The sequence below is a fragment of the Ictalurus punctatus genome, chromosome 14, assembly GCF_001660625.3.
Source record: "Ictalurus punctatus breed USDA103 chromosome 14, Coco_2.0, whole genome shotgun sequence".
Classification (NCBI taxonomy): Eukaryota; Metazoa; Chordata; class Actinopteri; order Siluriformes; family Ictaluridae; genus Ictalurus; species Ictalurus punctatus.
The window spans coordinates 25,507,586-25,520,085 of NC_030429.2; the positions used below are offsets into that span (position 1 = coordinate 25,507,586).

At 38.2% G+C, this 12,500-nt stretch overlaps 2 protein-coding genes across 6 annotated transcripts in view; one reads left to right on the plus strand and one right to left on the minus strand.

The window, feature by feature from the left end:
- The window catches only part of stpg1 (sperm-tail PG-rich repeat containing 1), a 7,941-nt gene extending 7,917 nt beyond the window's left edge, over positions 1–24 (minus strand). For 3 of the 4 annotated variants that reach the window (XM_017484556.3, XM_053685472.1, XM_053685473.1), the window contains exon 1: positions 1–24. This exon is cut by the window's left edge and continues 521 nt beyond it. The gene's annotated coding sequence lies outside the window, so the exon portion shown is untranslated. The other variant, XM_017484557.3, reaches the window with a different exon arrangement.
- Positions 25–152: 128 nt separating this feature from the next.
- Positions 153–4,714, plus strand: meaf6 (MYST/Esa1-associated factor 6). 2 transcript variants are annotated; one of them, XM_047159960.2, is made up of 8 exons: positions 153–308; positions 1,705–1,820; positions 1,936–2,023; positions 2,442–2,487; positions 2,685–2,883; positions 3,630–3,659; positions 4,022–4,055; positions 4,206–4,714. In XM_047159960.2, exons 1-8 carry the CDS (start codon positions 219–221, stop codon positions 4,218–4,220), a joined length of 618 nt encoding a protein of 205 aa, XP_047015916.1. In that variant the 5' UTR covers positions 153–218; the 3' UTR covers positions 4,221–4,714. The 2 variants fall into 2 exon arrangements, with proteins under 2 accessions (XP_047015916.1, XP_053541683.1); XM_053685708.1 differs by lacking the exon at positions 3,630–3,659 and having other exon boundaries at positions 4,206–4,710.
- Positions 4,715–12,500: the final 7,786 nt, after the last annotated feature.

Here is a 12,500-nt window from a genome sequence, read left to right on the forward strand (position 1 = left end):
AATTAGTATAGAAAAAAAATTAATTAATTTAAAAAAAAAAAAACAATGTAAACAGCGCTACAGCATCTACCAGCTGCAGCGGGGCATTATTTTAATTCAGGCACACAATATGGCTACCAATAGGGTCCTTTAGACGCCATATGCAACGGGTGCGCGATACAGGATAATACCCTCTCCCGCCGCCATCTTGTTTGTTGTTGTTGGCCCGCGGTTCAATCATGGCGATGCATGCTAAAGCGACTCCGCCACAGATTCCCGACACCCGCCGCGAGCTCTCGGAGCTCGTCAAGAGGAAACAAGAGCTTGCGGTAGAGAAAAAATATATATATATACACATTTTAATACAATCTAGCAGCTACAACTGTGTAAAATGGCGTCAGACGGAATAGCCTTAGAGAAGGTTCTAGAGCCTGCGTTTGCCTGACTAGTAGCCGCATTCCAAATACCCTTCTGTAGGATATGTAGTGCACTACGTAGGCGGCTGAACTGTCTCGTTTTGTATTCTATGTAGGGCGCGTATGTAGGCGGATATGCGCCATTTGTAACTCAGCCATGGGTTCCGCGGTTAGCTGTATAACGGATCTTTTTTGTGATTTTTTTTTTTAATTAAATTTATTACATGATATAACGGGACGGTGTTTTTATTTATTCCATGTAACATTTTATTATGATTACTAACACTATCAGCAGTAAAACTAAATAATATTAGCTTGCAACATGTTTGTTAGCACGTTAGCTAACAGTTAGCTCGCGTTGTGCTGGCTGTGAGAGGCGGTGTGTTGAGGCCGCGTCACAAACCGCTGTATTCCCCTACATGCGTGCACTACATAACATATCACAACAACGGGCTTATTCACCCTATATAGTGCACTAGATGTGTGTGCAGAATAGAGACGTGCCCTAAATTATATATATTTGTGTGTTTTGTATATGAAGCAATTATGAAGTAATCAGAAATAGTAAATAATTTAAATATGCAAATATTAAAAAGTAGAATAACAACATAAATGCATTTTAATTCACACAGAATATGCTTCTTTTAAATATTGTAATGTTTCTGTCCCTTTCCTAAATTTCCTTTTAATAAGCAAATACTAAAAATAAAATAAATGTACAAAGTAATGAAATTGTATGCCGTAGTAATTAAAATGAAATTCTGTAATAAAAGTCCCCCCCCGCCCCACAGTTGACCCATGTACTGTAGACATAGCTACACATTTCATTTGATTATTTATTGATTCATAACCCTTTTTTTTATTATTATTATTTAAAACTTATTATAAATTGTGAATTATGATTCATGAAATGAGAAATGTTAGTTAATTTATTCGTCCGTCCATCCGTCTGTAAATTTATAATAAAGATGAGAAGTCATAATTAAAATAAAATAATACTGTGGAAATATATCTATTTATTTATTTGTTTCTGTTCATTCTTTATTTTTAATTGAACACACTTTCATTTAAATCCTCATTAAAACGATTCAATCCTACAACAGACTTTAAAAACGGTTTGTTTGTTTTGTTTATTATTTATTTGTATGTGCATCCTTAATGAATATTTTCCCCATGACTCAGTTTGACGTTTTTATTTATCTTCTGCATTAACTATATATAAAAAAAAAAAACGGATAAAATATTGCGTGTTTGCTGAGATGTTGTTCAGGTTAGAGTTACGCTGCTGGTGGTGGTTGTGTTTGATCAGGAGACGCTGGTGAACCTGGAGAGACAGATCTATGCGTTCGAAGGCAGCTACCTGGAGGACACGCAGATGTACGGCAACATCATCCGAGGATGGGACCGCTATCTAACCAACCAGAAGTGAGCGATGGAGCGTGTTTTATCCCTTTATTCTACTCTCTTATCATATTTTATATTAAATTATTATATAATGTTATACGGGAGTTCATTTCTTTTTGTTTTTGTCCTTTGATAGAAACTCCAACAGTAAGACTGACAGAAGGAACCGGAAATTCAAGGAGGCAGAACGTCTGTTCAGTAAATCCTCCGTAACCTCAGTGGCAGTCAGTATCCCTCTCTTCTCACCCACGCCGTTCCGTCGTTTAATTCATTCACACATGGCTTTATGTTTAAAGTCGCGCTCGTGTACTTCCTAGATGAGCTGTATCCGAAATGTCCCAGATGACAGGGTCAGGCGTAGCAGTGGTGATCCAGACTCGGGGATGGAATCTAGCGTACAGCGATTCATTCATTCTTCCCGATATCTAAGCGTTTTTCCATAATCGGTTATCAGATTTATGTAGTATCGGATCCGCCGAGAATAGCGCCATCTTGAGAGTGTTTTGAGAATTGCGCACATGAGCCCTGGTTGAAGAAATCCTGATCTGTCCATGCTGTTTTTTCATAAGCACATTTGTTTGTGTGTGTGTGTGTGTGTGTGTACTAATCCCTGACTTTTCCTTCATCTCTTTTTCCCGGCAGGCTGTGTGTGCTCTCGGTGGCGTCCCTGATCACATGAATGAAAAACGTAAGTCAGTGCTTGTGTGTGTGTGTGTGTGTGTGAGAGAGAGAGCAGGAAGTTATAAATACAAGTAATGCTACAGTCATGACTCTGGTTTTCCTCTTAAATCTTAAACAGTTATATCTGTGCTTTACTTACCTCAATATCAGCCTATAAGTTGGTCATGTCATTGCAGATGACTTTTTTTGTGTCTGTGCGTTTAGGCGAGGCAGGCAGCGGCACTGAGAGCGACGCGTCTCCGGACCTGCAGAACCAGGAGAACGAGCCGGGTCAGGAGGAGGCGGAGGATGCAGACGGAGCACTGCAGGACCTGAAGCCTCAGAAAGCAGCATCGTCCTCCAGCTCCACCAACACGGGCCACCACAGCAGTCACAAGAAACGCAAAAACAAGAACCGACACAGGTACCGCTCGCAATTCTGACCGCAAATAGATTAAAGAAGCCCGTGACAAAGCGCCCAAACTAACCTTTCACAGATCCATTCAATTTCCTCGATGTCGTCATGACAATAGCGGGGTAACGAGCTGACATACCGGCGGTCTCCATCATTTCTGTCGTATTTTCTCATGACAGGAGTCCTCCGGATAACATAATATTCAACACGAATAAAAAACACTTCCAATAGCACAAGGAAATTAGTCAGCGCTGGTTTTTATTTCGCCTCCAGAGGCCGCGCTCGTACCGTTTAACGACAGCGGACCCTTTTCCCTGGGCCGCTCTCTCGGTGTCGGACCTGTCCGCTAAAACAAAACACACCAACGCATCTGTTCTTGACGTTACATTTTTGCACAAACCTGAAAAAAATTATTCCTATCTAAGACTTATTATTATTATTATTATTATTATTATTATTATTATTATTATTATTATCATCATCATTAAATGTGTCGTCGTCGGACGCTGGAAGATGTATATTTGATAAAATAATATTAATGGAACTTTTAGATTAAGGGAGAGAAACCTGATAGTTATGTGAAGTCAGAGGCAGTGTTCAGTGCTGGCGATGTGTTCAGGCTCTGATCTGCACTTTCCTCCTCCAGGTCTTTTGTGATTTAGGACGGAGCCACATTAATGCCAGTCTAGTGCACTAACCTACCTCTCTGTCTCTCTCTCTCTCTCTCTTCCCCCCCCTTAATGCTGCCCCCTCAGCCCCTCCGCCATGTTCGATTATGACTTTGAGTAAGTCTGAATGAACTTCACGTCCTGCATCTCCTCCCCCTCTTTCCTCTCACCGCCTCCTTTAGCAGTGTGATTGTTTTCAGCTCCTTTAGCGGGACGCTCTGTTTGGAAAGGTGTCGTGTTTCGCTTGTTTTCTGTTTTAGTTACACTTTTTCTTTTCTTCTTCTTCTTCTTCTTCTTCTTTTGAGCTGTAGTGTCACACTTTTATTTATTCTGCATGTCAACCTTTCAGTGATGTGTATAGTTATATTTTTAACATTGTAACACCAGCAGAAATAGATAAGAATGTAATGAGAATGAGGTTGTGTTCGAGCGCAGGTGTTAATAATAAATTATGACTTCTGTGTGTTTTCTGTTTGTAGATTTGACATGAAGATGAATAAAAAGCCCAGAGCGGTAAGTTTTTCTGGATAACATACGAGAGCCTGAACAACTAATAAGCCAGAATACTGCATGAGGCAGAGCTATAAGCTGTGATTGTTATAAGAGCTGATCAGTTATAATCGCTATTAATTTAATCTCAGCATTTATTTATGTTGTGTGCAGGATTATTCAGCCTGATGCTGAAGATGGAGTGTGTTTGACCTGGACTGTATCCACCATCCCCCACACACACACACACACACACACACACCTGCTCCGATTGATCCAGCTGCAGGCTGCGTTTATTCCTCATCACTCCCATCAGCCGTTTACCGAATCCTAGTGCACGTGTGATTTTATAAGCTCCCTCCTCTTCCTCATCGTCCTCGCCGATCGGTTTCGTACATCGTCACGTCAGCGCACGCGGATGCTCCGCCCAATCCATTTCACACGTGAACATACCTCACCGCATCGTTTTCTTGCGTATTGGTATATTTTTAACGCTGTATTTCCATCGTGTCCGTATTTATGATGCTCTATTTTTTTTTATTTTTAATTTTTTAAATCTTTTTTTTTTTTTTTTTTTTTTTTTTTTTTTTTTTTGGGAAATGAATTATTTTGTAAGTGAAGAAAGGAGGATCGTGTCGTCGTTTCCATTGTTGGTTTTTACTCTGTGGAAATAAAAACATTTTAAAATATAAAAACAAAATCAAGTGTTGGGCTTTTTGTTTATTATTTGATCAATCTTAACAGCTTTTTAAAAATTAGGTTTGAAAATGTGTTTTTATTGATTATATTAACAGCAGAGAAGAAGATATTTAAATTCAGATCATTAGATAAAATTTTACACGATATAATGATGTGTGTGTGTGTGTGTGTGTGTGTGTGTATGTATTCAGGTGCATCTCAAAAAAATTTGAGTAGCGTGGGACGTATTTATTTGAATATTTTGAGATACTGGGTGTTCGGTTTGCGTGAGCTGTAACCCGTAATCATCAAGATTAAGACAAAAACGAAGGCTTAAAATATTTCCCTTTACGTGTAATGAATCTAGACTATATGAAAGTTCCACTTTTTGTAGTCAATTGCGGAAATAAAACGAACATTTCCACGATATTCTACCTTTTTGAGATGCACGCGTACGTTTCCGGTCGTCCAGGGGAAAAGAAAGTACCTCCTTCAATATGATGTTTTTATTCATCCGGGCCCCTTAATAACAACTATGCGGTCCTCACGAATAACAGATGAGCTCAGGTGACACGGCGGGTTTCAATATGAAGTCATTTTTTTCCCCTCAAAAAGAAAACCAATAACCATTAAAGTATAAATACACCCTTCCTTCCACAACCTTCAAGAGAGTAAAGAGCAGCCAGCTGTTAAAAATAAAATACACAAGATTAGTTCATCATCAAGAAGTGTACCTGACTGTACTTTAGATGCTATTTATCTTATTGTTGAGGTTTTTATTTCATTTTTAGCATAATGCTCATCATGACTGGGGTCCTGTCACATCACCGGGTGCAGATAGACACTAAACATACTTCATATCAGATAGCAGTTTCTTAAATGAATATGTTTCTTTTCTCGTTCTACAAAGTCACATGACCCGATGAGCACACTTCCGGGGAGTTTAAAATGGTTTCAATCCTGTCCAGGAATGTAAAGTCTCCCTCAGATATAGCTGTTCCTGGAAATATCTGATAGAGACATGAGGGTGGGATGGGATGTGATGTGATGATAGTGTATATTTCTGAAGAAGATAACTAGATGTAGACACCGAGTTCATGATAAATAGAGAATGAATCACTTCAGGATATGTTGTTGTTACTTACAGCTTTTGCCACAGGAGAAACAACACCACAGCTCTGTTTATCATGCTGTTCGTTTGTAAACCACCCAACTGAACACTGTACTTCCATATTTGGATAAAATCTGTTCACACACACAAACCTTACACCTGTGATGGACATGATGGATCAGGATGGTTCTTCATATCTGGTCCACTGTCCTGCAGAGTTTTAGCTTAGCTTTTCTGTAAACGTACGTACTTTTCCCTCTTCAGCAGCTTCCTTTTCTTGTGGCGTCCCTCAAGGATCCATTTTAGGTCCGTTATTGTTTCCCCTTTATGCTGTGTGCTTCCCCTTGGTTACATTTTTTCCCAGAAATATCCTGCTATGCTGATGATTCTCGGTTTTACCTTCCAGTCAGACTAACTGCCCGTTCGAGATTCTGCTAAAGTGCCTTGAAGACATTAAAAGTGGGATGGCGAATCATTTTAATGATTCGATATAACGAAGGCTTGTTTTTAGGCGGTCCCACGTCTTCTTCTCCTGTCCTGGAAGCTTAGCTAGGTCCGCTTTCTTCCGATGTACAAAAGAAAGTTAAGAACCTCCGAGTCATTTTTGACCTTCTTTCATCTCAGATACACTGCAAAGCTAAAACATTTCCTTTCTAGTAAAGACCTGAAAATTGTGATCCGCGATCTTATTACGTCAGGGCTGGACTATTGTAGTTCACTGTACGTTCGACTTTCTCAATCCGCTTTATCTCGATTACAAATTGTTCAAAATGCTGCACCTCTTCACTGGCTTCCTGTTCATTTTAGGGTTTACTATGAAATCCTTCTTTTTGTGTATGGACCATTGTTCGGTCTTGCACCAAAATACATCTTCCAATCACGTACTTTCGTCTGTCCCCAGTTGTCGATGTAAACCCAAGAGTGATCGGGACTTTTTCTGTGGCCGGACCCATATTTTGGAAATAGCCTCCCCTTTGATATGAGGTCTGCTTCATCATTAGCTACTTTTAAAATCCTCCCTTAAATCCTATTTTTATTCTTTAGCTTTTGAAAACGTCTAGATGTTGACGTTATTGTTTTTATTGGTTTACTTTCCCCGTTGTACAGCACTTTTGGATCAACTTATGTTGTGTTTCAGTGCGCTCTATGAATAAATGTTGGTTGAACCCTAATCAAACGCTAACCTAGAATTTGGAGCTAAACTCCAGATTTGAAGAACCCTGTGGTTGATCATGCTTCACTGTTGCTAATATCAAATGTAGTAACATTTTATACCTCAGTGACAACCATGAGCTATAGTATGTCTATCATAAACATAATTACTGTAAAATACTGTTCATTTATATTATTTGTTATGCTTATATTACATCTGTTCAATTCTCATAATACATGAATAAGGTAGGCTTTTCCCCAGATTTCTACTAGCCCTAACTCTGTAACCAGTGGGATCTCAAACTCACAATTTTTACAGCAGAGTGCTACTATAGAGGACTTATTTCTGTGAAAATTTCAGGTTTGTACCTGGTCCTCCACCGGTGATATTCAACCCGAAAATGAGGGAATTTTTTAAAAAATAGTACGTTCTCACCCCCATAAAAATAAATAAATAAGAGAAGTCTCAAACCTAAAATGTTCTGCATGCACACTATACTTTCCCAGGTAACCCCTAAAAAAATTAAGTCTGAGACTCGAACCATTCCCGTTATAAATTGACCCTAAAAGTGGAACTGTGAGCAATCTTGAGCATTATAATTGGACTTAAGTTCTAAGTCTAAGGAACATGAATGTGCAAAATGTTTATATATATATATATATATATATATATATATATATATATATATATATATATACACGTACCTTGTAATGTGCTCTAGAGATCGGGTTTTATTCCAAGGAGCTAGAACCACCCTGAGCCGAGACATTGTGGTTTCCGTAAGCAGCTGTACAACCACGACGCAAACATGGCCGCCGTAATGAAAAATAAATAAATAATTAGTAAAATAATCATAATAATTTTTATTTAAAATAAAATACAATCAAGTCTTTTTTTTTTTTTTATATATGTAAACAAAATGTTTTCCAAACCCAATTTCAGTCTTTTCCAGTTGTTACAGGATCAGATCAGCAGATTTCTTTTTCCCAACATCCCCCAAAAAATAAAAATAAACCCCCAAACAAACACAGTTGCACGTCACGATCTCGAGTAATGAATCAACTCGTTTAAATGTGTTGTATTTGTATAAAATGTTCATTTCAGTGTCGTGTCATCGATGTTCTGACCACTGAGTGGCTCTGCACATCACAAATCTCCCACAGTACAATAACTTCGCTCTCCACATTTCCTTTCTGTCCGTGTTTTATGATCCTGTTCATTTTTTCCGTTCAGGAAACTCCTTTTCCAAATTCCTAAAACACCCCTGACTGCCGAGCGAGAAACTCACTGACTGCTTTACACCCAGATTACACGCCCCAGAAATCTCCCAGAATGCTCCCCAGAATCAGTTCTATTCTTTATATAAAACACTGGAATATTAAACAGCACTCGAACTCAAAAATCATCTTAATTTAAAATACTACTTCTGGTTTAGTAGTAATATTTTTTGTTTCATTTTTATTTTATTTTATATATATATATATATATACACACACACACACACACACACGCACAGATATATATATATATTTCATCTGATTCTATATTTGTCTATTTATGATCTCTTTATGCTCATTTTCTGTATTGCTAATTTCGTTTGACCTTTTATTTAATTGTGTGCATTTTATTACTTTTATTTTTTATACTTGAATATTTGGCTTTTAAAAAAAAAAAATTCTACTTGCTCCTAAAATAAATTAAGGTAGAAATAATATATGTATAAAATAAATAAACATTATTATTATTGTTATCCACTGATATCGGCACCCTCGGTAAATCTGAGCAAGGTAGGCTGAGAAAATTGGTCTTTATTGTTTAAACTTTTGATCTTTTGTTTAAAAAAAAAAAAAAAAAAATCACTAAAATACTCCGCTCTCATGGATATCAAACAATTACAAAAACAACACAGGTTTATCATAAAAAATATATCTTTGTTAAATATAGGTGCGCAACAATTATTGGCACCCTTTTAGTCAATACTTTGTGCTACCTTTCTTTGCCGAGATAACAGCTCGGAGTCTTCTGCTATAACGCCTGATGAGGTTGGAGGATACATGGCGAGGGATATCGTTGAGACCGTTCCTCCAAAGACCTGTGTGTAATTCTAATCCCGGATACTATTTAGGACGGATAGTAGGCGAATTGGGACACAGTACATGTCTTATACTTAGTGCTCCACCTTCCAGGTGTACCGTAACTCCGCCCTGAACTCCAGGCGTATTAAATCACTGAGATTGTTTGATTGACACTGCATATCTCATAAGAAAATAAACTGTAAATGTGTATATGATTGTGCCCTGCGATGGATTGGCACCCTGTCCAGGGTGTACCCCGCCTCGTGCCCGATGCTCCCTGGGGTAGGCTCCGGGTTCCCCGTGACCCTGAAAAGGATAAAGCGGTATAGAAGATGGATGGATGGATGGATGATGTATATGATTAGGGGGATGTGACAGTCTCTGTTTACATCCATTTATTTTTATCTTTATATTACCACAAGTGTTCAATAAGTGCGCTGTTTCATTCTTTTATTCGGATTCTTACAACGCTCGCTTGGTGGGAATTTTCATTCATTATAAACTTAACCCTGGTTTTAAGTGTAACCAGCCACTGAGTAATCCTCAGAACGTCTCTTTTAATACCGCAGTAAAACTTGTGAGCAAATTCTAGGATTAAGAGTATGTGTGTGTGTGTGTGTGTGTGTGTGTGTGTGTGTGTGTGTTTCAGTCAGTCGATTAGTCAGTAAGAGCTTGTTAAGGGTCAGTGGATGACTTTAATGTTACTCATGCCGGCCACTTCCTGGAAAAATGATTTCCTAATAAAAAACTTCCCAAGTAGAAATTGAACCGATGATGTCACACGATGTTCTCCAGGCTTTGCAGTGCAGGTTGTGATCCCCGTGAAGTGAGTATGTGATTATATTCACACGTTCACTCAGTGAGCTGTATCATTATGGATACACCGTAAGGCCTTTCTGCTAGTTCAGACCAAATCCCTGTAGGATAAGCGGGAAAAGTTTGGTGATCTTCAGACATGTTTAGAAACAGTTTAAATGATAAGTGTATCTGATCAACAAAGCTGACAGAAATAGCTGATGTGGCCTACAGATGCTGGCTGGATTTATTTTTATGAATATGCGCATTGTTCTGGGTTTTCTGGAAAACGTGGGTGATGGCTCTCTGTTGGAAATACTGTGCGCTACATAAAAGCCATTATTTCATCCCTTATGTAGGGACCAGAGAGCCATCTGGGATTTAAAGTCAGTCTTAATACAAACAAATGGTTTAGTCCTATGAGGATAAGACGTAAGCTGAGCATGATACGGCTCTGATTTCCTGCCAAGTAAGTGTGTGTGTGTGTGTGTGTGTGTGTGTGTGTAGTGCTTTCTTTCAGATGTCAGTCAGCAGGGTCGAGGCTCGACTCCCAGAACAGTCATGAGAATTGTGAAACAGGGAAATAAACACCACTGGGCCGTTCTTCAGGCTGGGCGATGGATGTAGACGAGAATAGAGTCGAATAGAATAGAATCGCACACTACACGCTGCAATGAAATGAAATAGAAAGAAAAAAAACAGAATCGAGTAGAGTGCTGTAGAAGAATACAGAACACAGACGCAGAACAGTACAGAATAAAATAGAACGGATGACAAAAAAAAAGAGAACAGAATAGAATAGAGCACTATAGAATAGAAAAGAATTCAACACTATTCGTTGTAACACGAAGAAATAAAAAAAAAAACAGAATAGAGCTGCTATAGAACAGTATAGAACTCATCAGAGCACTACGCCATAAAACACAACAGACCGCAATGCAGAACAAAATAGAGTATAATAGAACACTACAGAATAGAAAATAAAATAAAAGAATAGAAGACTGTAGAATAGAACAGAGAAGAGCACTACGGAACAAAACAGAAAAATCGTTCAGAATAGAATAGAATAGGACATGACTGACAAGAACACGACAGATTTGAACAAAATAGAATGAAACAGAGTAGAAGGAATACAACATAAAGGATTAATAGAATAGAATAGAATAGAACAGAATAGAATAGGACATGACAGAAAAGAACATATATATATGCATAGAGAGAGAGAGAGAGAGAGAGAGAGAGAGAGAGAGATTAGAACAATGTAGAATAGAACATAAAGGAATTGAAGAATATAGAACAGAACAGAAAAACTGTACCAAAGTGAATAGAATTGAATAGAATAGGATGTGACAGAAAATAACACAACAGATTAGAACAAAATAGGATGCAACAGAGCAGCACGAATAGAACATAAAGAAATAGAACACTGTAGATTAGAATAAAATAGAACAGGATAGAAAATAATAGAACAGAAAAGACCATGAAGGACCAGAACACTACAGATCCAATAGATTCGCCTGATTGACTCATTTAAAAGAGTCATGTGATTCGGAATCACTTTGAGTCTGACGGCTCGAGCTCTCCAACACCGAGTGCTCTTCAGCACCTTCAGCTCACCGGAGTCAGACTTCACCTTTTAAGGTTCTTCGTTGCACCGGCAGCTCGGGTCTTTTGATCGAACACAGTCACACACCTTCCTCCTCTCACGTGGGCCTCGGTCCCTCGCTCGTTCTTCAGCCTGTCAGCCATGACGAGCACCACTTTGGCCACTCCAGGGTCACGAACATGCCGGGGCCTCCACCGCTCAGGAACGGCGTGAGCGGTGCACGTGGACCTGCACATCCATTCATCATAATTAAAAGCAGTCTGTATGGCAGTTAGTGTCTTTTAAAACCTCATCCACAAAATCCTGCTTTAGATCACAGTGCCCTTTTTAGGACAAAACATCTGGGTGAAGCTTTGGAACAGACAGACCTTCTTTCCAACTGCATGTTAATATATCATGGGGTGATCTCGGGTACACTCGGTCAGGGTTGAATTTGTTTTTCATTTGAACTTTTTGAATATTTTGTCATTAATGTACTACTTTAGAATAATGTAATTTATATATATATATATATATATATATATATATATATATATATATATATATATATATATATATATATAATATTCACAGACGACGGGAGATTTATCCAGTTGAATTTTCTTCATAAAGCTGAATGCACAAAGCAGATTTTATTTTAGTATATTAGTATATAGGAGTGATTTAATAAATGTATGTTTTCTAATTTAATTTTATATCGGCTCGCATCGCAACTTCTAGAAATCCTATGAAGTCTAACGCAAACAAACCGGAACGCATCGTTTTATGTGTGTGTTTACACCACGGTGCTGTTGAATTCTGGATTCTGATTGGTCAGAAAGCGTTAAATGAATTTCCATGTCGATAATATTAATATCAGTGCATTCACTCTGTTATAGTTTCTGTAGTAACTACTACTGTATTTTGCAAGGAGTTGTACAGTTGATGCGCCATATAAATCTATAACGACTATAAACAGATTAAAACAAACAAATGTGTTGTTTTTTTAACAAATAAAACACGCGTTGCTAATCACTGACATTGTGACGTTTTCCGTAAGGAGATGTCTATC

Excerpts from the sequence above, each read along its gene's own strand:
- meaf6 (XM_047159960.2), top strand. The coding sequence starts at position 219 with ATGGCGATGCATGCTAAAGCGACTCCGCCACAGATTCCCGACACCCGC. Across the intron at positions 2,024-2,441 it reads CCTCCGTAACCTCAGTGGCA|GCTGTGTGTGCTCTCGGTGG; the intron begins GTCAGTATCCCT and ends TTTTCCCGGCAG. Across the intron at positions 2,488-2,684 it reads TGATCACATGAATGAAAAAC|GCGAGGCAGGCAGCGGCACT; the intron begins GTAAGTCAGTGC and ends CTGTGCGTTTAG.